Source organism: Haematobia irritans, chromosome 5 (assembly GCF_050003625.1).
Source record: "Haematobia irritans isolate KBUSLIRL chromosome 5, ASM5000362v1, whole genome shotgun sequence".
Classification (NCBI taxonomy): Eukaryota; Metazoa; Arthropoda; class Insecta; order Diptera; family Muscidae; genus Haematobia; species Haematobia irritans.
This window is the reverse complement of record NC_134401.1, coordinates 60,421,863-60,447,702: the sequence shown is the minus strand read 5'-3', so window position 1 is coordinate 60,447,702 and position 25,840 is coordinate 60,421,863. Positions and strand designations below refer to the sequence as shown.

At 33.3% G+C, this 25,840-nt stretch overlaps 1 protein-coding gene across 1 annotated transcript; it reads left to right on the top strand.

Moving 5' to 3' along the window:
• Positions 1–1,714: 1,714 nt before the first annotated feature.
• Positions 1,715–24,687, top strand: LOC142240280 (uncharacterized). Its single transcript, XM_075311978.1, has 2 exons — positions 1,715–2,470; positions 23,785–24,687. Exon 2 carries the CDS (start codon positions 24,314–24,316, stop codon positions 24,674–24,676), a length of 363 nt encoding a protein of 120 aa, XP_075168093.1. The 5' UTR covers positions 1,715–2,470; positions 23,785–24,313; the 3' UTR covers positions 24,677–24,687.
• Positions 24,688–25,840: the final 1,153 nt, after the last annotated feature.

The following is a 25,840-nucleotide window of genomic DNA, read 5'->3' as shown; positions in this document are numbered from 1 at the left end:
GGTCCATATAGGTCCCAAATTTTAATTACGGAGCCTACTGGAGGAGAAAAGTTTATAAGATCAAGTTGAAATTTGGAAAGTGATGTTAGGTTAGGTTGTTGAATAGAGGATCCTGGATTTCCCGTTTCATGTCGGCTGACATAAACCTAAGCCAGCACTTGGTTTGCTATTTTTTTCCATCACCCTTCCTTCATTGCAGGAGCTCTGTGTTCTTAACGAATTCCCCAATTTGTTCTCAGGCTTGGCCCAGCCCCGAATCACCATGGGTAACAATTTGTCTATTAAAGACAGGACAATGGTAGAGGTCCAAGATTTCGTCATCCTCAAAACACTCTCTACATTCGCCATCCCCTGCTTTTTTCTCCTGCGTTTCGTCCTACTCTCCTAGAGTAGTTCTCCAGACTATTTCTTGTCTGTGTCATGCTATGTATCGGTCCATACCCAGCAAAAAAATTTGGAAGTTCTTCTAAAGGCACAACTTCAAAAACACTTCCAAAAATGTCCTCACAAAGATGTTCTCTTTTTTAACTACACATGAAGTTCTTTTAATTAAATTTTTTATAAGTCGCTTTTCTCATATTTTTAAAGGGTATTTAAATTTTTTTTGTTTCAAATTGGTTAAAAACAGAGCAAGATTTAATAAAATGGTACAAATTATTTCAATTTGGTCGAATGAAATGCTAAATCCATTTTAGAAAAATTGCGAATTTCTGAGAATGTTTAAGGTCAATCGTTTCAGAAAATTATTAGGATGAATTAAAAGTCATAAAAAATTTTAAAAATTATTTCTTTGCCCAATTTTTACAAAATTTTTTAATTAACATTCAAAACACTGAATTCGGATCACACCTTAAGTGATGAAATTCAGTGCAACGGCTGTTGAAATGGTGGACATCCGTCCTATTTCAAGCCCATGTTATATTCATCGCTTCTGTGCAAATTTTTTTTTTAAATTCACCGCTTCTGTGCCAATTTTGCACCACTTCCGGATCCAAAAAGAACATATTCACTACTCTTTTGGCGACGCTTTTTTTATAAGGTATTTATAATTAGCCGCCATATAAACCGATTAAGAACTAATGTGACTTAAATAGGTATTTAATCTTCTATTTACTATTATATTTTCTAAGCCCAGAGAAATAATGATTGGTTGGAATTTTAGTACGAGAAGAAATTGACATACAATTTTTTAATTGTGTGGACTAATTTTTAATTATTTATCTTGTTTGATGGTTTATATAACAATAGAAAGCAAACATTTTGTTGACAACAAGTTTGTTTTCTTCGTGTATTTACAAGTATATTCTGCAAAATAATCATAGTAAATAGAAGACGTTACGAAAAATCTATACATTTAACTGTTTAACCAACTGGAAAAAAACGCCAACAGGGCCACACTTTTAACATAAGTATCCCAGCTCTATTGTGGTAGAGCTACCCAACATACACACTTAACCAATCTCTTCATTCACTTGGATTTCTTTAACATTGGTGGTGGGGAGTTCAAGTTGAGTTTTAACAGTCGCTTAAACGAGTGCTGTTGTTGGCGGTGGTGTCGTACTGTTTACAGCACATGCAGATGGATGGGTGGTAAGAATGTGGGTATGTGTTTGTTATGTTAGGTCGTAGAGTGAACGCTCACAGCGAGGCGGTTAAACGAATAACAGCGACACTTGCCCGAGCCCAGTATCAAGTTGTCGCGTGATGCGGCAAAACGTGTAAGCGGTTAATTTTAACGTTTCGTTTGTTCTGTTTGCAGTTCTTTTGCGCGCTAAAGTTTATTTTGTTTTCTCGTTCGCTTTATTTGTTGCTTCAAGCTCATCATTCATTATCGATGATATTTTTGTTGAACGCATCGTCCTCCTTCCGTATATTGTGGTCAACGAGTTGTATACAATATCGTTTTGTTTGCTTGTGAATTATCTTTGTATCGCATTTGGGATTAATGTTTGTTGTGGTGCATCCATTATCCCCCCTTTGTTGTTTGTTTTGCCGGTTGTTATTGTCGCATTCGGTTAGCGCGTATGTGTGTGAGGATGGTATGGCGACGGCGCATGCTTAAAATGCAATTGTGAGTCCGTGTGACATTGAGAATGCGTACGTAAAACCAGTGTGTTTGTCCGACAGTGTGTGTGTGTGTGTACAGAAAGAAGCTTCTTTGCATAAAACACCAGAAAATCGAGTGCTGCAGGTCGTTGTTGAAATAAAGCGCATGCGCGGTTTTTTCCTTATCTTTTGTGTGGTAACTTTTGTAAATAAAGCGTCGTGTGTTGTGGTCGTTACAAATCATACTGCAAAGCAATAACAAAGAAGTGAACAAAAAGAAAAAAGAATGAAATAAAACAAAAAACAAATATGCAACAACAATAAGATTCAGATACAAAAGGAAAACAAACCACCGATGACTTATAACATTGATTTGTGGAGCCCTCACATCACCTCGCCTCCGCCAACGCCAACAAAACGTAATGTGAGTGAATGAGGATTTGTTACGGTTGCAAGTCTCTGCATATGATGGGGTCTGCAACAAGTGTTGCGTTCCATTCGCATCACATGGTGTGGTGCGGTGCGGTGTATGAAGTGTTGCGTGTTTAAATTGTGTGAAACTGCCTCGTAAAGTCTGTACCAAGACCTATGCCTTTAGTATCTTAAGAGATGAGGCTTTGACGATGAAAAGCAAAACCAAAACAATGAGGAAAAAAGATGTAAACACGTTAATTGGTGATTATCTGTCATATTGAAGAGAGTGTATGAGCGTGCGAGTGAGTGTGGCGAATGCGCGTTCAATCCCCCTTGGTAAACAAAAGGGGTCATGATAAAGCTGTGAAAATTTTCTGACTGATGTGCATCCATCTTTCGCTGCACTGATCAGCTGATAACTGTGGGGTATCACAATAAAAAGAATAACAACCAAAAAGTAAAGAAAGTAGAGCAATGGTAAAAATAAGCGATTTATAATCTAAATAACCGATAAAGCATAAAATTTCATATGAATGAGTTGACTAAAAATTAGTTGAGTAAAGGAACATTTTGGTAGGCGTTGTGTGACCCTTAAATATAAATCAGTGAATTAATATAAGTGGGTAAAATAGAATGTACAGAATAGCCACCAATACCCAGTAAAAAAAGCGTCGCCGAAAACGTAATGAAAATGTTCTTTTTGTATCCTGAAGTGCTGCAAAATTCTTCGCAGAAGCGATTTGAAATGGGCTTATCATAGTATGGATGTCCACCATTTCAACAGCCGTTGCACTGAATATGCACCACTTTTTCAGGTGTGATCCGAATTCTGTGTTTTGGATGTGAATTAAAAAAAAATTCTGATATTTTGACAAATAATTAAGTTTTATAATTTTTTATGATTTTTAATGCATTCTAACGCTTGTCTGAAACGCTTGATCTCAAATATTTTCAGAATTTCGCTATTTTTCTAGAATGAATTTAGATTTTTTTCGACAAAATTTAAATAATTTTAACCATTTTATTAATCCTTACTCTGTTTTTAACATATTTGAAACAACAAACGTTAAAATTGCCCTTTAATAATATGAAAAAAAACGAGTTATAAAATATTTGATTAAAAGAACTTCCTGAGTAGCTAAAATAAAGAACATCTTTGGAAGAACATTTTTGGAAGTGTTTTTAAAGTTGTGCCTTTAGAAGTACTTCCAAATTTTTTTTTGCTGGGTAGATATACAGTTTACATTAACACTTTTACAAGAAATAAATTTAAATAATCCAGTGCTGCCAAAATTTAATACGAACACTTTATATGATGTAATTAATTAACGCTCTAATGACCAACCCCGCCTTTATGTTGCCTTCAGTTAAATGGCAAGGTTTTAGTAAAATCCACCTTAAGAGAATAATAATGATCTTAGTTAAAAATAAAACTTAGTTAAAACTGTAAATAGTGCAATGTATCTTTTACTGGATTTTACTGTTGGGACTTTTCATGTGTTATTTTGCAGCCGTTGTGATAAACCCTTAACCCTAGAAAGCTTTTTGCATCTTGACTACAAAGCAAAAAATCGTTCAAATATAAGACATGTTTTTCAACACTTTATTTTAAAGACGTTTTTTACTTGAAACACAGCATAATTTCTACTGGAAGTCGAGTCTTAATTTGGAAAATAAAGTTGTCGTTATTTCGTTTTTAAAGGACTTTGATAGCATATGAAGAAAAAAAGCTGAAAAAGCGAAAAATTAAAATTTGCTTCCTAGAAGCAAGTACACCCTCACAAAAAATCGCTTCTGTAACATATACTCCCAAACATATTTTGCTTCAAGCATATACATTTTTGGGTATTGCCCAAACACTTATATGTTTGATCTCTTCCAATATATAATATGTTTGAAAGCATATTGGTCTAAACAATATATGTTTGGGTAGTCTAAGTTCCAAACATTTTGTATTTTTGCATCCAAATTCAAATATGTGAACATATGTTTGGAAGCATTTTGCACCCAAAAATATTATATGCTTAAAAAAAATTCTCCCAAACAATATTGTGCTCAAAATTTTATTTATTTATTTATATATTTACAATCATAATGAATTATGAAAATAAACAGGTAATATAGGTGCTAACAACATAGGTTTTCGACCTGAATGCTCAACATTTTGTTTCTGCCTAATTGTATATTCCCCCATATCTTTCTCACTTCCACGAGATTTTTTAGTTCTTAGCACCTTTTTCTGTAATACAAACATTGTAGAAGAAATTATTCAATTTTATGATTTTTATTTTATTTTAATTTTACCTTTTGCCGGACGGGGATTCGAACAGCGGACCACACAGTTTGTAAGGATCAAAGAAGTAGCTGATCAATTGCCCAAGGAAAAATAAAATGTTAATTTTGTAATAACAAGCAACAACGACCAACTTAATTCAATATCGCTCCCTGTTAAATAGCGCTCCAAGCTACTAAACACATATATGTTTATAGGCTATTTCTAAATTAATATATGTTTGCATTCAAGCATATTATATTTACAAACATTTTATGTCCCAAATATAATATGTTCTAACATATTAACATATATGTCCCAAACATGTTATGCTAGTTTATGAACATTATATGCTTGCACTCAAAAATATTGTGTTTAAAAATTTGTGTTCCAAGCATATAATGTTTATAGCCAAACATATGAAAAACAGTCTTTTTCAACCGTCTACACAAACCCCGAATTTAAAAGAGAATTGTGTCTTAAAAGTATCCTTACTTGTATTCTCCGCTTCTTTGGCTCGGAATCAATACCAAATTTTTTAAAGTAAAGACAAAAACTTTGGAACCGAGTATGCTTTTTTTTCAGTGGACTTTTACAAGAAATAAATTTAAATAATCCAGTGCTGCCAAAATTTAATACGAACACTTTATATTATGTAATTAATTAACGCTCTAATGACCAACCCCGCCTTTGTGTTGCCTTCAGTTAAATGACAAGGTTTTAGTAAAATCCACCTTAAGTGAATAATAATGATCTTAGTTAAAAAAAATAAAACTTAGTTAAAACTGTAAATAGTGAAATGTATCTTTTACTGGATTTTACTGTTTGGATTTTCCATGTGTTGTTTTGCAGCCGTTGTGATAAACCCTTAACCCTAGAAAGCTTTTTACATCTTGACTACAAAGCAAAAAATCGTTGAAATATTGGACATGTTTTTCAACACGTTATTTTAAAGACGTTTTTTACTTGAAACATAGCATAATTTCTACTGGACGTCGTGTCTGAATGTAGCAAATAAAGTTGTCGTTAAATCGTTTTTAAATGACTTTGATAGCATATGAAGAAAAAAGCTGAAAAAACGAAAAAATTAAATTTGCTTCCTAGAAGCAAGTACGCAAAACCCAAATTTAAAGGGGAATTGTGTCTTAGAAGTATCCTTACTTGTATTCTCCGCTTCTTTGGCTCGGAATCAATAACAAAATTGTTAAAGTAAAGACAAAATCTTTGGAACAGGGCATGTTTTTTTCAGTGTAAGTGGACAAAATTTATTATTTATATTTATTTAAATAATGTAAAAAATAGTGACTGCACAGTGCTTGAAATAATATATTACAGGATGCAATCAAACATTTTATAAAGTCCATGTCTCGATGATGCATAACTGTTATTGAAAATAAAGGATTCGGAAAAAATTAAAAATATATTAACCTTAAAATACAAGATGTTATGAGTTGCAATTGTTTTGCCTTATCCATTTTGGTACGTAGCATCTATTAAGCCTCATAAAATGTTAAATATTAATTAAATAAATTTAATTTTTTATCTGATATATTAGCTACAGTGTACAAAATTGTCATACTCGGTTTTTTTCTTATGACAAAATATTGAAATGTTTATTATAGTTGCAAATATTTTGTCCGATACTATAAATTCACTTAAATTTCGACTGATATATACACTACAACCAAATGTGAATCCACACTCAAGATTTTAGTTAGTTAAAATTTTTCTTTCATAAAAAATACAAACAGGCAATGCAAAAATTTTCTTTTCAGTTTTGCTTAGCAAGAAGGACGCATTTCTCTTGTACAAAACTGAGGTCAACTTGATTTTAATAAATGTCACCCACTTCTTAACTTGACTGTAAAGCTAAGAAGTCTTCAAATTGGGAACTTAAATTCATTTGTACTTGAAATGGAGTTTCATTCTTTAATTTTAATTTGTGGTTAATATCAAGATGAAAAACTTAATAAATTAAAATTGATTTCAAGTACTTACGAAAAACATAAAAGAGAATAGCGTCTTAGGAAATTCTTAATTTAATTGCTTGCTTCATTGGCTCGGATTCAATACAAAAATAGTTATAGCAATGATATTTGCATTGAAAAAATATTGTCGTGAGCTCAAAGATTTCATGTCTTTAAAATACGAATGCAAATTTTGCTTACACTGAAAAAAATATTGTCGTGAGGTCAAAGATTTCATGTCTTTAAAATACGAATACAAATTTTGCTTAGCATAGAAGACGCATTTCTCTAAAATAAAGTTATTTTCCTTGTCCAAAAGTCGATAAATTTTTCAATGAAGTCGTATTGTCCTTATAATTAAGTGATTTGACTTAAAAATGGGTATCTTAACATGAAAGAAAAAATTTATAGGCTAAGGTCAACTTGACAATAATAATTCAGAAAAATTCTTTAAATTTAATGAAATTGTCTTTAAATTTGTTGTCTTTTTGCATCTTGACTACAAAGCAAAAAATCGTTCAAATATAGGACATGTTTTTCAAAACTTTATTTTAAAGAAGTTTTTTACTTGAAACATAGCATAATTTCTACTGGAAGTCGAGTCTTATTTTGGAAAATAAGGTTGTCATTAACTCGTTTTTAAAGGACTTTGATAGCATATGAAAAAAAAAAAACTGAACAAACGAAAACTTAAAATTTGCTTCCTAGAAGCAAGTACACAAAACCCAAATTTAAAAGAGGATTGTGTCTTTAAAAGTATCCTTACTTGTATTCTCCGCTTCTTTGGTTCGGAATCAATACCAAAATTTTGAAAGTAAAGACAAAATCTTTGGAACTGGGCATGCTTTTTTTCAGTGTGGGAAACCTCTGGAACTGAATACGCTTTTTTATACCCTCCACCATACATTCAAAAAATGTGAACCTTCTATTTCGCTAAAGCCAATTTAACTTTATTTTAGTTCATCGAATTATTATGTTTGGAAAAAGTTTCCTTTACTCTAATAATTTTTTGCGTACGTTAGTTAAATTAAAAATGGGTATCTTAACATGAAAGAAAAAATTTATAGGCTAAGGTCAACTTGACAATAATAATTCAGAAAAATTCTTTAAATTTAATGAAATTGTCTTTAAATTTGTTGTCTTTTTGCATCTTGACTACAAAGCAAAAAATCGTTCAAATATAGGACATGTTTTTCAAAACTTTATTTTAAAGAAGTTTTTTACTTGAAACATAGCATAATTTCTACTGGAAGTCGAGTCTTATTTTGGAAAATAAGGTTGTCATTAACTCGTTTTTAAAGGACTTTGATAGCATATGAAAAAAAAACTGAACAAACGAAAACTTAAAATTTGCTTCCTAGAAGCAAGTACACAAAACCCAAATTTAAAAGAGGATTGTGTCTTTAAAAGTATCCTTACTTGTATTCTCCGCTTCTTTGGTTCGGAATCAATACCAAAATTTTGAAAGTAAAGACAAAATCTTTGGAACTGGGCATGCTTTTTTTTCAGTGTGGGAAACCTCTGGAACTGAATACGCTTTTTTATACCCTCCACCATACATTCAAAAAATGTGAACCTTCTATTTCGCTAAAGCCAATTTAACTTTATTTTAGTTCATCGAATTATTATGTTTGGAGAAAGTTTCCTTTACTCTAATAATTTTTTGCGTACGTTAGTTAAATTAACTAAAAGCCGTGAAAAAATATACATATACACAAATAAAGCATAAAGGTTTACTAAATTCGTACTTTAGTTCATTATTTCTTTAAATTTGTAAATTTTACTACAAATGCGCCCACTTTGAAATTCGTATTGCATAAAGATATTCTTGCAATTTTAAACTCCAATTTTTTTCCTTTAAAGTGGGTATTAAGTTCGAGTTTAGCCACTAAAATCGCTAAAGTGAAAACTAAGTCAGCAAAAAAGGCATAAAATTATACATATTTGTTGCAAATTTTCTTATAACTTGATGGGCAATAGCCCAAAGCAAATTTTCACAAAGTTTGTATTCCTTAAAGTGGATTAATTAAGAAGAGTAATCGTGAAAAATTGCGATTTTAGCGGCTAAACTCGAACTTAATACCCACCTTTAAACTAAAACATTTTCTTTAACAAGTGATGAATTCAATTATGCCAAATTAATTTTCTTGAATTAGTTGAAAAACTTTTTTTCTAAAAATAATCTAAATTTAATAAAAAAAAACAAAGATGCTCTTCCTGGTGGGTTCACTGTGTTTTTTTTCAGTGTAGGATGGGGACTAACTTTGTCATTCCGTTTGTGACTCATCGAAATAAAATTCAGGAGCCTCTTGAAAGAGAAAATGTCAACTGACCCGGATTGGTTCATAATTATATATAGCCCCATATAGACCTATGGTTTACCCAAAAGAGAAGTTATTTTGATTCACACGGTATTTCGGAAGATGTCACTTTTGAAGTTCATATTCTTTAACATTTGGAATGTAGAAACTTTGCCATAACTAACCAGTGTGAAAAATCTAAAGTCGAGCGGGACTGACTATATTACATCCTGCACGAGGAAAAATCGGAATATATATATATATATATATATATATATATATATATATATATATATATATATATATATATATATATATATATATATATATATATATATATATATATATATATATATATATATATATATATATATATATATATATATATATATATATATATATATATATATATATATATATATGGGAGCTATATATAAATCTGAACCGATTTCAACCAAATCCCTGCGTAAATTGGGGTACAATTTTGCACTTTGTGGTTATATTAGTGTAAATCGGGCTAAAGATATGTATTGGAGCTGTATCTAAATTTACCACACTGAAACAAAATATTGTCGTGAGGCCAAACATTACTTATCTTTAAAGTACGAATTTGTTTTTGCTTAGCATAGAAGATGCATTTCTCTGGTATAAAGTTTTTTTCCTAGTCCAAAAGTCGATAAAGTCGTTTTGTCGTCATAATTAATTTCGACGTAGAAATGGGTATCTGAAGATGAAAGAAAATTTTGTTTGACTGAAAAATTCTTCAAAATTGATGAAATATGCCCATATGCAAAACAATTTATTGACAGATTATCGAATGAATTTATATGGCAAAAGTAGGCTTGAAGTATTCTGTACCTTTATTGCATATGGGAGATAGTCTTTAACTTTGTTGTTTTTTTTTTGCATCTTGAAAGCAAAGCAAAAAAAAAAAAACGTTAAAAATAGGACATGTCTTTCAACATTTTATTTCAAAGACAATTTTTAATTGAAACACAGCATAAATTCTACTCGAATCTGATTTTGGAAATTGAAATTGTCGTTAACACGTTTTATAAGGACATGAAGAAAAATGCTGAAAAAACTAATAAATTTAAATTTGTTTTCTAGAATCAAGAACGCAAAATTTAATTTAAAAGAGAATCGTGTCTTACTTCAATTCTGCTTTTCTTTGGCTCGGAATCAATACCAAAATCATTGGTGTAAAGACAAAATCTTTGGAACAGGGCATGCTTTTTTTCAGTGCACACTTCTCGATACTATTAATTGAACCCTTTCTGCTGAATTTGAAGCAAATCAGGTAAAGCTGTGGATTCTGCAGTCATATAAGTGCATATCGGTTGAAAGATATATATCGGAACTATATCTAAAATAACAGTTATAACAAGGTCCTAAATTATGCACTTTTTAATTTCATCAATCAAAAACAAAAATAATTACAAAGGAGATGAAGTTCAAATAACTAAAGAACTGATTGTCTCAATTGAAAGCTTGAGTTTAACGATGAAAATCAATCATATAAATTGAATCAATAAAAAAATAATTCGAAGAGCCGAAGAAAGTAATATAATTTAATAAGAAACAAAAATTAATAAATAAAATAAAAATAAATAATTACAAGGTCTATGGAAGAAGTTTTTATGTAGTTTCAAACGGTGTTATCACCTCTACGCCTAAAAATTTCTTTCATCCGTACCGAAATTTTAGACGATGGAAATTCCCCTTTATTGTAAACCATCTTCTCTAAGAGCAAATAAACCTAATATTTTGTTTATTTGCTTTTAAAGGAAATTTTTTTTCGTATGAAAGGAACATTCTTCTTTTAGTGTTCGGTGTTTGATCTGCATAAACGAATTTGGGAAATTAGAGTTGAACACTAAATGCTTTATATATGTGGACGGTATATGCCGTTTATATCATTAAAAACTTCATATCGTTGTCAGAACCGTGACCTTTCTTAAAGTTTGAAATAGGCCCGTTCACACTTTTTAATGTTTAGATTTCCTACAAAATTGTTCTATATTATTTGTATAACTATTTTGTGTATGGCGCAAAAGAAAAATTGACATCAGTTTGCATTTCGTCTTCCTCCTGTGATAAATGTTTGTCAATGCATTTTGTTGGTGTGGCCCACGCCACTGTTGACTTGGTGAGACGTGATGTTCAAAATAATATCAACAACAAACATACACACCTAGAATAATGCGGGACGAAGGAGTTACCACAGTCACGAACAAAAGCAAAACTGTAACTTTGTAAACTTATACTGTAGCCTTTACAATTCACCACAGATGAATTGAGGGACAATCCTTTAATTTCACAAAGGCCTGAAATGTGTCGACAATTGGAGTCACATGCCTAAAAAGAATATTCTCACACTTTATATGTGTGAACACCACTATCTAAGAACGGGATTACCTTACATGTTGTAGGTAGATGAAATCAAATATAACGTCTAATTACATATACGGGGGATTCGGGTATGTTCTTCACTTTTCGCCCAAACTAAATTTGGCTATTCTTGCAATGAAAAAAAGCTTGCCCGGTTCCAAAGATTTTGACTTTTCACAAATGATTTTGGTATTGATTCCTAGCCAAAGAAGCGGGAAATTGAAATAAAGACACCTTTTTTCGATGTGCTATCAAAGTCCTTTAAACATGAAGTAAGGCCCACTTAAATTTCCAAATTCTGACTCAACTTCAAGTAGACTTTATGGTATATTTCAAGTTAAAATCGTCTTTAAAATAAAGTGTTGAAAGACGTCTTCTATTTTTGAACGCTTTTTTGCTTTGTTGTTAAGATGCAAATAAAAAAAACAAGTATATATGGCCGTAAGTTCGGCTAGGCCGAAGCTTATGTACCCTCCATCATGCATTGCGTAGAAACTTCTTCTAAACACTGCCATCCACAATCGAATTACTTAAGTTGCGGTAACGCTTGCCGATGGCAAGGTATCTTAAAACCTCCTAACACCATCTTCTAAATTGTATGTAAGTCCATACGTGGCATATATTAAATCAAAAAAGATCGATCCAATACGTATATAATTCAGTTTGACAAAGTAGACATAAAATGTTGACAAAATTTTCTACAGAAATAAAATTTTAACAAAATTTTCTATAGAAATAAAATTTTCACAAAATTTTCTATAGAAATAAACTTTTGGTAGATTATTTTTGGCTCGAGTGGCAACCATGATTATGAACCGAATAAAATTTGAACAAAATTTTCTATAGAAATAAAATTTTGACAATGATGAAAATTTTATTATGAACCGAATAAAATTTTAACAAAATTTTCTCTAGAAATAAAATTTTGGTAGACTATTTTTGGCTCTAGTGGCAACCATGATTATGAACCGATATGGACCAATTTTTGTGTGATTGGACCAATTTTGGTATGGTTGTTAGCGACCATATACTAACACCACGTTCCTAATTTGAGCCGGATCGGATGAATTTTGCTCCTCCAAGAGGTTCCGGAGGTCAAATCTGGAGAACGTTTTATATGGGGGCTATATATAATTATGGACCGATATGGACCAATTCTGGCACGGTTGTTAAACATCATATACTAACACCATGTTCCAAATTACAACCGGATCGGATGAAATTTGCTTCTCTTTGAGGCTCCGCAAGACAAATCTGGAGATCGGTTTATATGGGGGCTATATATAATTATGGACCGATGTGGACCAATGTTGGCATGGTTGTTAGAGACCATATACTAACACTATGTACCAAATTTCAGCCGGATCGGATGAAATTTGCTTCTCTTAGAGGCTCCACAAGCCAAATCTGGGGATCGGTTTATATGGGGGCTATATATAATTAAGGACCGATATGGACCAATTTTTGCATGGTTGTTAGAGACCATATACCAACATCATGTACCCAATTTCAGCCGGATCGGATGAAATTTTCTTCTCTTTGAGGCTCCGCAAGACAAATCTGGGGATCGGTTTATATGGGGGCTATATATAATTATGGACCGATGTGGACCAATGTTGGCATGGTTGTTAGAGACCATATACCAACATCATGTACCCAATTTCAGCCGGATCGGATGAAATTTTCTTCTCTTTGAGGCTCCGCAAGACAAATCTGGGGATCGGTTTATATGGGGGCTATATATAATTATGGACCGATGTGGACCAATGTTGGCATGGTTGTTAGAGACCATATACTAACACTATGTACCAAATTTCAGCCGGATCGGATGAAATTTGCTTCTCTTAGAGGCTCCACAAGCCAAATCTGGGGATCGGTTTATATGGGGGCTATATATAATTAAGGACCGATTTGGACCAATTTTTGCATGGTTGTTAGAGACCATATACCAACATCATGTACCCAATTTCAGCCGGATCGGATGAAATTTTCTTCTCTTTGAGGCTCCGCAAGACAAATCTGGGGATCGGTTTATATGGGGGCTATATATAATTATGGACCGATGTGGACCAATTTTTGCATGATTGTTAGAGACCATATATCAACACCATGTACCAAATTTCAGCCGGATCGGATGAAATATTCTTCTCTTAGAGGCTCCACAAGCCAAATCTGGGGATCGGTTTATATGGCGGCTATATATAATTAAGGACCGATATGGACCAATTTTTGCATGGTTGTTAGAGACCATATACCAACATCATGTACCCAATTTCAGCCGGATCGGATGAAATTTTCTTCTCTTTGAGGCTCCGCAAGACAAATCTGGGGATCGGTTTATATGGGGGCTGTATATAATTATGGACCGAAGTGGACCGACATGGCCCATTTTCAATACCATCCGACCTACATCGATAACAACGACTTGTGCCAAGTTTCAAGTCGATAGATTGTTTCGTTCGGAAGTTAGCGTGATTTCAACAGACGGACGGACGGACGGACATGCTTAGATCGACTCAGAATTTCACCACGACCCAGAATATATATACTTTATAGGGTCTTAGAGCAATATTACGATGTGTTACAAACGGAATGACAAAGTTAATATACCCCCATCCTATGATGGAGGGTATACAAAATTAGAAACAGTTTCATTAATTTTGAAGAAATTTTCACAATTATTTAAGACAAGTTGATCTCAGTCAAACAAAATTATCTTTCATGTTATGTTATTTAAGTCGAATCACTTAATTATTTAAGAACAAAACGACTTTATTGAAAAGTTTATCGTTTATGCGTCTTCTATGCTAAACAAAACACGCATTCGTATTTGGGTATTTGGCCTCACAACATTTTTTTCAATGTACATGGACTCGTACATTGTTAAAAATTTATAATTTCATAACAAGTATTTACGAAAACAATATTGTATGGAAAGGTCCACAAATTTATACAAATTTATGTACAAATTCATATTTTATTTTTTTGAGTGTATGTGATCTTTAATTTGTAGCCAACTGCGAACGGAGTGCCACAAAATGTTAGGCGCCACTTATGTAGAACTTTTTCAAGTAAGATATACTCAAAAAAGAATGCCAAATTGCGTAGAGAACTGTTATGCTGACCTTTATACGGAGGTAGATCTTGTGGATTCATTATCCATTACAACAAAAGGCCTCTTCGTACCTTTCCCAATGGACTCGGCATTTGCAAATAACGCAACTGGATTTACCTCCAAATGCTTGCGTGTGAGTGTGGGAATGTCGAAATGTGTAGAGGTGTAAATGCTCATCTTAGGTGTTACCCTGTTGTGTGTTGATGAATGTTTGCACGCCGTCACTGTGGCATCACATGTCGTACACCCTGACAACTGACATGCTCAACGAACATCGCCGCCACAATACCAAGGTGCGCGCGCGCGCCCTGTATTCAGCAAACAAACAAGTGATTTTGCGCTCTACAGGGTGTGTTCGCGTCGCTGTATCATCATTGTACCGGCAGATTGCCTGTCCGTCCGTCCGTCCATCCATCCATTTATTCGCCAATGCCCTCGCCTCAGAGCAACCGGTGATTGTATGCGCACTCCAGTGTCGCCCAATTAAATTGCCATAAATAACATTACAACTGCGCTCGCTCCACCAGCACCATATTCTGTGTAAGTTGCAACAAACATCGGATGTATTATGGGCGATATGGATGTTCGTCTGCTTCTTCTTCTTCCTCGGATCTCGTCAACATTTCGTTATTTATTTTGCTGTCATTTGGGCATGGCACCTAAGACAGTGTGACACACCAATTGTCGGGACTGGAACGTTATAACAGCAGCAGCCGCAGCAGAAGCGGCTTCATTGCCATAGCCAGCCACCACCGCCATAGTCATCACCATAGCCCTGACTGGAGCTGCACTTTAGTATTGCACACTGCATTGCAGTCTGTTGGGGCGGTGAAGCGAACATTCAACTCTCACGCATTTTTGTTGTTGTGATCTTGCAACAGGCATTGTTGGCCGGATGTGTTGCGTTAGGTTTTCCGCGGGTGGTGCCAATTAGAGACAATTGAACAACAGAGATTTCAGCTTGAAATGCCGCATATTCTGTTGTTCGCTTGGTTTTTAATAAAATTTTCCGTTTTTTTTTGTTTTTCCACCGTTGCCCGATGGCAGTTGAAACCGAGACCAGGGAAATAACGAAACGCAATGATTGTTGTTGGAGGGCATTTAAGGGTCGGTTCAAACGAATATGATTGTGCCGCTAAATATCGTTTGATTTGATTCCATTGTAAAAAGTGGAACGATATTTACCACACTGAAAAAAGTGAATATTTTAATTAGATATAAACGTTTGCGATTTCAATTATGTTTGTAGTTGATTTTAAGCTTACTAGAATGAATCGCATTAACCAAATTGTGATGTCGTCGTATAATTAATTTCAACTAACGGAATATTTGCGTTGAATGAAAGTTTGTTGAAATTTGCCATGATATTCAAATGACACATTATTTAATCTAAATACAACTTTACTTAAGGTATACGATGATTTTCAATGGCAAGTATGAAAATATGATCGTTTTTACTGATAGTTCAGAAATGATAGAGTCCAATAACCCAGAAGCTAATGGTGATGTATCACCAGATGAGCAAAATCCGAATGAAGAAATCACAGAATCTTTGCCAGAAATGAATGAAAACTCTACAAGTGAAGATGATTCTTTTGAAGAAAATACTCTACGGAGAAGTACGAGAGAACGGAGACTACCCTTACGGTTTTTGGATCATTTCAAAGACAATTTTGCAACATCCGAATCTGCATGTGAATCTTTATCCGAAAATTATTCAGATATCTCGGGGAGAGCTGACTCTGAAGAATGGTGCAAGGCTGTTAAAGAAGAATGGAAGTCGATGATTAAAAATAAAGTTTGGGCAATAACAAATCTCCCGAAGAATGTACTAAAGCCTTTGAAAACAAAGTGGGTATTTCGAACAAAGTCAGACGGTAAGATATAAAGCCAGACTTGTTGTCAAGGGGTTTTTGCAGAAATATGGAGTAAATTACTCTCAGACGTATGCTCCTGTAGCCAAATTGACCGCTGTGAGGAAAATATTAGCGGTTGCTAAAAAATTTACACTTAGAACAACTAGATGTTAAAACAGCATTTCTTCACGGTGTATTGCCAGAAGAAATTTATGTAGAAGTGGCAGAAGGGTTTTCAACAACGGAAGGGAATCCATGTAAACTGCTCAAGTCGCTTTACGGTCTAAAACAGGCCCTTAGTGTTGAAATGACACGTTAAAAAAATTATTAATTATTGGTTTCCAAAGATAAAAGCAAGACTATTGCTTTTACACAAAATTTGAAAGTGAACATGAATACATGTTTGTTATAATGTACGTAGATTAGAGGTGTGCACATGACACGAAATTGTCGTGACTCACGCGTGCGTGAATAAGATTTCTCCGTCGTCAGTGTGCGTGAGCGTGAGTAAAATATTACTCACGTGCACACATCTAATGTAGATGATTTGTTAATTGCCGCAACAAGCACGAATTCCGTTCAAAAACTAAAATCTGAACTGTCTAAACAATTTGAGTTGTCAGAAAGTGGAAATCTAAAATATTTCCTTGGGATGAAGTGTGAAATACAGAATAGTAAATTGTTCCTGTATCAAGAAGCTAATACTACAAACATACTTAAAAAATTTTCAATGTAATCCTGTAATCCTAGTAAAACACAACAAACTGTAGCCACATCGTCTAGTGAAGCAGAATATATTGCTCTAAGTTCAGCAGCATCTGGTATTTCACAATTACCAGAAATGAGCTCAATTATCATTGTAATTAAGTGGAATATGCTGCACTGAAAAAAATTGTGCCCTGTTCCAAAGATTTTGTCACTACACTGATGATTTTGGTATTGATTCCGAGCCAAAGAAACGGAGAATTGAAGCAAGGGCGCTTTTAGGACACAGTTCTCTTTTAAGTTTGAGTTTTTTGTACTTGATTCTAGGAAACAAATCTTAATTTATTACACTGAAAAAACAGTGAACCCACCAGGAAAGATAACTTTCGATTAATTTCAGAAAATTTTGAACTTTTTTAGAAAATTTTAACTAAACGGTATTACAAGCGCTGGCATCACTCCGATATGGCAAAAATAAGTAAATATTTTTCGACAAATTCAAGAAAATTTGTTAGACATAACTAAATTTTTTCAGTAGTTAAAGAAAATTTTGTAGTTTTAAGAGAAATCTTGGAGTTCAAAATTGCAAGAATGTCTTTAGTGACATACGAAGTTCATGATGGACACATTTTTGGTAAAATTTACAAATTTAAAGAAATAATGAACTATTTTGTAAGAAATACGAAATTAGGAAATGTTTATGCTTTATTTGTGTATAACTTTTTCCCGTTTTTTAGTTCATTTAACTAACATACGCAAAAAATTATCTGACTAAAATAAACTTTTTCCAAACATAATGATTCTATGAACTAATATAAAGTTCATATGGCTTTAGTGAAATAGAGAGTTCACTTTTTTTTGAGTGTAGCTTTCAGCTTTTTTTCTTCGTGGGATATTAAACCCCATTAAAATAAAAACACTTGAATTTCTGTAAGTTGTTTTGTTAATATTTGTATTGTGAAAAATTGTTATTTAACTTTAAAAATCTTTGTTTAAATAGTCGAATCCCTTGAAAAAGCCACCAAATAGTGGAGACACGTCGGGAGAATATGAAATAAAAGAATTGTATTTTAAATTAGGTCTAAATAGCTAAAATTAAACAACAACAAAAAAATAATAAAAACTGTTTTAACGACAACTTACATTCTCATATCAATGGCCTTTTTAATAAGGCTTTAACTGCCACTTAACAGAAAGTAAATTGCAAATATCTATTCTCTGAAGCCCAGAGATTTGCTAAATTCGTGTTTTCAACAAAATAGTTCGAAATTTCTTAAAATTTGTAATATTTATCACAAATGCGTCCATCTTGAATTTCGTATGTCAACATACACTTAAAAAAGTGAACTCTCCATTTCACTAAATCCAATTTAAGTTTATTTTAGTTCTTGGAATCATTATTCTTGGAGAAAGTTCCCTTTGCTCTAATAATAAATGGACCATAAAATGGGAAACAATTATGCACAAATGAAGCATGACGATTTATTAATTTATAGTTCTTTATTTCTTAAAATTTGTAAATTTTACTATAAATGCGTCCAACGTGAACTTCGTATGGTACCAAAGACATTCTTACAATTTTTTCCTTCAAGCTACAAAATTTTTTTAACAAGTGAAAAAAAAATTAATTATGTCTAATAAATTTTCTCAAATTAGTCGCAAAATATGTACTTATTTTTGTGATATCGGCGAGATGTCAGCATTTGTAATACTCTTTAGTTAAAATTTTCTAAGAATATGTAAAATTTTCTAAAATTAACCGCAATTGTTCTTCCTGGTGGTTCACTGTTTTTTCAGTGTACGAAATTTTCTTTAGCAAGTGAATTATGTTATGTCTTTAGCAAGTAATTATGTTTAATAAATTTACTTGAATTTGTCGAAAAATATTTACTTATTTTTGTGATATTGGTGTTTGCACCGGGCAAAGGTTTTCAAAGATTTTGTCTTTACACTAATGATTTTGGTATATATACCGAGCTAGAGAAACACATTCTCTTTTAAATTTGAGTTTTGCGTACTTGATATTTGGAAACAAATTCTTCTTTTCTATTTGAAAATCCTCTATCCGGATATAAGCGATCATACAATAACAGGTTGGCTGATAAGTCCCCGGTCTGACACATAGATGGCGTCGCTAGTATTAAATGCATATTATTTTATATAGTTCAAATGATTCTTGTCATAATTTGACGTCTGTAAGTCAATTAGTTTGTGAGATAGAGCATCTTTTGTGAAGCAACTTTTGTTATTGTGAAAAAATGGAAAAAAAAGGAATTTCGTGTTTTGATAAAATACTGTTTTCTGAAGGGGAAAATACGGTGGAAGCAAAAACTTGGCTTGATAATGAGTTTCCGGACTCTGCCCCAGGGAAATCAACAATAATTGATTGGTATGCAAAATTCAAGCGTGGTGAAATGAGCACGGAGGACGGTGAACGCAGTGGACGCCCGAAAGTGGTGGTTACCGACGAAAACATCAAAAAAATCCACAAAATGATTTTGAATGACCGTAGAATGAAGTTGATCGAGATAGCAGAGGCCTTAAAGATATCAAAGGAACGTGTTGGTCATATTATTCATCAATATTTGGATATGCGGAAGCTCTGTGCAAAATGGGTGCCGCGCGAGTTCACATTTGACCAAAAACAACAACGTGTTGATGATTCTGAGCGGTGTTTGCAGCTGTTAACTCGTAATACACCCGAGTTTTTCCGTAGATATGTGACAATGGATGAAACATGGCTCCATCACTACACTCCTGAGTCCAATCGACAGTCGGTTGAGTGGACAGCGACCGGTGAACCGTCTCCGAAGCGGGGAAAGACTCAAAAGTCCGCTGGCAAAGTAATGGACTCTGTTTTTTTTGGGATGCGCATGGAATAATTTTTATCGATTATCTTGAGAAGGGAAAAACCATCAGCAGTGACTATTATATGGCGTTATTAGAGCGTTTGAAGGTCGAAATCGCGGCAAAACGGTCCCATATGAAGAAGAAAAAAGTGTTGTTCCACCAAGACAACGCACCGTGCCACAAGTCATTGAGAACGATGGCAAACATTCATGAATTGGGCTTCGAATTGCTTCCCCACCCACCGTATTCTCCAGATCTGGCCCAGTGACTTTTTCTTGTTCTCAGACCTCAAAAGGATGCTCGCAGGGAAAAAATTTGGCTGCAATGAAGAGGTGATCGCCGAAACTGAGGCCTATTTTGAGGCAAAACCGAAGGAGTACTACCAAAATGGTAGGTCGTTATAATCGTTGTATCGCTATTGAAGCGAACTATGTTGAATAATAAAAACGAATTTTGACAAAAAAATGTGTTTTTCTTTGTTAGACCGGGAACTTATCAGCCAACCTGTTAAGTTAAAAAGTGAACTTTATTTCACTAAAGCCAATTTAACTTTATTTTAGTTCATGGAATTATTATGTTTGGAGAAAGTTTCCTTCACTCTAATACATTTTTGCGTCTAACGTACGCAAATTAACTAAAACCGAGGAAAAAAATATACACAAATGAAGCATAAAGATTAATTAAATTCGTGTCTTCCACAAAATAGTTCAGTATTTCTTTAAATTTTACAACAAATGCGTTCATCATGAACTTCGTATGTCACTAAGACATTCTTGCAATTTTGAACTCCAAATTTTTCTTTGAAACTACAATTTTTTCTTTAACAAGTGAAAAAACTTAATTATGTCTAATAAATTTTCTTGAATTTGTCGAAAAATATTTACTTGTTTTAATGACATCGACGTGATACCAGCGTTTGTAACTAAAAATTTTCTAAAAATATTCAAAATTTTCTAAAATTAACCGAAATTTTTCATCCTGGTGAGTTCACTGTTTTTTTAGTGTGTTAATAAATTGAGAAACATCTTCTATTTGTAAACTCGTGTTTGCTACATAGTCAAGGTACAAAAAGTCAACAAATTTAAAGGCAATTTCATTAATTTTGAAGAAATTTTTGAATTTATTAAAATAAAGTTGACCTTAGTCAAATAAAATTTTCTTTCATGTAAAGATACCTATTCTTAAGTATAGGGATATAATTACTTCATTGAAAAGTTTATTGGCTTGTGGACAAGGAAAAAAACATTATATTGGAGAAATACGTCTTAGCAAAATAAGCATTCATATTTTAATGATAAAATACGAATAGTGGCATGTCACATCTGATTCGCTACCCGACAACTGGTGGTTGATGTAACACTCTCAAGACATCTTGTTTGTATTTTTCCAAGCTTGAAAAAGGCGACGTCTTTTAATTTTGGAAAAGTCTCTTTGTGACTTTCCATCAAAAGACTACTTTGGGTAACATCAAATCACGGCAGATTTAATAAGGTAGTTTTAGTATTACAAAAACAAAAATGTCAATCGCCATATTGAAACTTTGATTGTCAGTCAAATTGAATTAAATTTCTCACTTGTTCAACAAGTGGGAAATTTAAAATAGTGAAAATCTGGAAATGTATCGATGTATGCTTTGAAACATGAGGAAATACATTACGGTTCGCAAAAATAATTGAAACAATTCTTAGCATCAATTATGAGGACAATTTATTTCGATACTTTGCTGTCATAATTTTAAAGCAAATTGAAAATTTCAAAATTTTTTGGTATAAAATAATTTTATTTTGAATTTTTATTTTTGACACAATTGTCAACTAAACATTGGCGTAGCTGGCAACATTTTCGAAGGGGGTAAAAGCTACAAAGTGTGCTCATTGTGAAGAAACCTTAAAAAGAGAAAAAATAAATTCTTATAGATGGGAAGAAACCAGAATATTTAATTCAGTGATATATAATCATAGTGTGAAGAAATTCTGCATGGTATTTGGTAGGGGGAGATGACAAACCCATAAAACCCCTTTAGCTACGCCTATGCTATTAAGCAAATACTGCCAATCAAAGTTCTGCCCAAATGAAAAAATGTAATCATCTGATAGCTTGAAACTATCTTCCTAAATATATCTTGCATCAAATCATCATCGATTTGACTACATAAAAAAATAAATAATAACAATAAATAAATAAATAAAATGTATAAAAAATCGATTGCTCGAATTTGTTTTGAATAATTTTGAATAAATATATTATTTTCCCTTATATTCATACCTGCACGCCACCGTGGTGAAATGGTTAGCATGCCCGCCTTGAATACACAAGGTTGTGGGTTCGATTCCGGCTTCGACCGAACACCAAAAAAGTTTTTCAGCGGTGGATTATCCCACCTCAGTAATACTGGTGACATTTCTGAGGGTTTCAAAGCTTCTCTAAGTGGTTTCACTGTAATGTGGAGCGGACTCGGGTATAAATAGGAGGTCCCTTGTCATTGAGCTTAACATGGAATCGGGCAGCACTCAGTGATAAGAGAGAAGTTCACCAATGTGGTATCACAATGGACTGAATAGTCTAAGTTAGCCTGATACATCGGGCTGCCACCTAACCTAACCACCTGCACGAAATCACGAAATAATTTGATCCAATTAATTTTTTAATTGAAATGTCTTCAATCGCGAAAATGATAGTATCAGTTTTAATTTGACATTAAAAAATTAATTGATGACCAAGTTTTAATTAATTTTTTAATTGATTCAATTAAAATTTTAATAGATGTTGATTCCAAAACTCAATTAATTTTTTTTCGTTTAAAACGTAACTATTTTTAATTACTTTCTTAACTGATTTTGTGTTTTTAATTTGATTAAAAAATTGACTGTTTGAAATGAATTGTTAGAAAAAAATTAAAAAAAAATCCATCACCTTTTTTTAAGTCTTCCGAGTTTGATTTAAGAGTTAAATCAATCAATTTTTAATGAAAAGCTTTTACATTTTCAATCATTGACTTAATTAACTTAACGTTTCTATCTTGATTAACAAGTTAATCATATCAATTAGTTTATTAATTAAAAAACATTTTCAACTTCAATCAACTTTTTAATTGGAAATGTTTTGGTGATATTTTTTCTCTGTGCAATAAAAATTGGATTGGTTAGCCCTTTTTCCTTTTTCAAATTATTATAGCAAAGCAACTTTCAGGTCATAAAGAAGAAGAGACTTCAGCCACATTACAAACATAGCATGCATATGATAGCAACTAAAACTTATGAAAATATTCATCATACTCCCATTATGACCGGGTGAAGAAACTCGGACATTTTTTCTGCTTCTAGTGCTGAGATCTGCAACCACAGAATTGGGAAGTTGATATAACGCGTTGCATATAACACAAGTAGCGCGTAAGCTTTCTGCTTCATAAATTTTAAGTTTATGGGTTTGAAGACGACGCGCATGCGCAAAAGCCCTCATACCATGAGATGAGGGAAAAGTTACGATGAAAACAAAACAAAAAGAACCACCAGCAGCCATGATAGTAAACATAAAGCAAATGAAAGAATTGTTGTTATTTCATAAAACGAAAAACAGTTGTGCGCCGGCGCATACCACAGTTGCCGCCCTACTTGAACGTCGTCACGCATTGTAAACCCCTACCACACCGAACCACACCGAACCGCACCGCACCGCATCACACCTAACCATTCGTCGTTGTAAGTCAACTTCTTAAGCAAACCAGCAAGAGAGAGAGAGGCTTACAATGACTCCTAGGCCCCCAGTGCGATAGCAACATTCGCACATTCATATGTAGACATATCGTACGTTATGTTTGATGAAAAATGATTTAAACTTGCACAATTTTTGATGGATTTTTCTTTTATAGCTCTTGTGTTTGGTGTATTTTGCGTCGTTTGTATTTTCGGCAGCAGCTAGATGTCCGTCCAGTTTGCTGCGTGATTTTTTTCTCTGCTGTTCTTCACTTTTGCTTGAACTGCACCAACACAGTGTTCATTGAAATCGCTACGCCACAGACAACAACAGCAAAAACAACAATTTTATAGAAACCAGTGCAACTGTTATAAATTTTCGGGGTGTTTTGCAACATAAAGTGAACAACAATAGCGATATTGTGTTTTTTTTTCGTTTTGTTGCCAAAAAAGAAGAAATTAGGAAAAAAAATAACAAAGTGACAACGAAACTCGGTTGCCGCAACTTCAGGAGTCCAAGAAATCAAGCAAACATCACCATCGCCACCATCACCACCACCAAGGAAAGTGCTCCTCGTTCAACAGTTGTCATTGCATTAAATGCAACAATAACAAAGTAGTGCTAATAGTGTGGTGGCATGGTTGCTATAGCAGCCTGGCCAACTCTATAGACGGTATAGCCTTTGGGTAGAGTGGCAGAGTAGCATGCAACAGTACTGCAATATTTGCCCAGCATTAAGAACAACAACAACAACAACTGCAACATCGTCATCGCAACAACCACCGTCACCAACGACAACAATTACAACAGTGACTAAAGAATTGGCAACAATATTTTTTTTTTGTGCAACAGTTGCAACCTTCGCTTTATTGTCACTACAATTACCACTAAATACAAGCGAGAGACATACAGAAACTTCACCAAGAATAACAACAGCAACAACAACACCGAGCAACAGACCAAATCTTCAATTGTCTTCATCATCGAAATCAGTGCAATTGCAACAGCAACTATCACAACGGCTCATAGAAATCGGGCAACAGGCGGCAGCAATCATTATTTTGTAAGCTGTTTTACAATTTAATGGTTTTCATGGTAAGTTTCCCAAAAAAAAAAAAAAAAAACTCAAACTATTTTTTTTTGTTTTTTTATTGGGGGTTTTATTTGGGGGGAAAGTATCAGGCATGACAAATATATTGTTCGAAGGAGAATTATACTAACAAATACAATTGGGTTGACATCGGCTTATATGAGCATGCCCAAGGGTTATACAAATATAATAGGTCAGTTATTGTCCGTTTTTCTAGGTTCTCATCGAAAAAGTTAAACAAGATCATATGTATTGTGCCGATTTGAAAATTATTTTAAATTTTATAATATTTACCGGATACAAGATTAATTAAGAAATTTTCATACAATATTTAAAAAATGTAAGGAAAGTCTAAAGCGAGCCAGACCGACTATATTATACCCTTCAACAATATGTCGCACAAAATTTTTGATACCATCTCAAATCCTTCAAAAATTTTGGGATCTACATGAAGATTTATAATCCAATATAAATCTTAATCTATTTGGATACTTCCACAAACTTTAGACTTACAATTTAAATCCGCACGCAGAGAAGAAACATGATTGCCACAATCATATTCGAAGACCAAAATAATATGATAGGAGCTATTTTTGCTGCGACCATGTAACATTTTCACCTGCAACCATGTTGGCTCAGTGAACATGGTTCTAAGAAAAATAAAATTGTCCTCATCTAAAATGTTATTATATTGATAAAAAGAATTTTGTTTGAATCAAAAGACAATGGTCACAATCTGAAATGTTATGGTATTCGTCAAAAATGTTTTTCTTCCAGTTAAAAAAATATGGTCACAACGGAAAATGTTTTGATCTTTATGAAACAAACTTTTATCGTCGTCGAAAAAAAAGACGCCATTTGAGAAAAGAAAACATAAAGTTAACTTTATTTATTTATAAACTAATTCATTGTTTATTTGTATATATAATGTCGTGCAAGCAAACATCACAATAAGTAATCAATCCATATGTACTTCGTGTCCATCAAATATACAAACGCAGACATCATGTAACTGCAAATAAAAATAAATGATACCATATATCAAAATGCAGACCAACAAGTATATACAGCAGTAAGTTCGGCCGGGCCGAATCTTAAATACCCACCACCATGAACCAAATATTAGGGCTTCCTTTGAAAT

What these genes read in the sequence shown, in the direction of transcription:
- LOC142240280 (XM_075311978.1), top strand. Translation starts at nt 24,314, where the DNA reads ATGCAACAGTACTGCAATATTTGCCCAGCATTAAGAACAACAACAACA.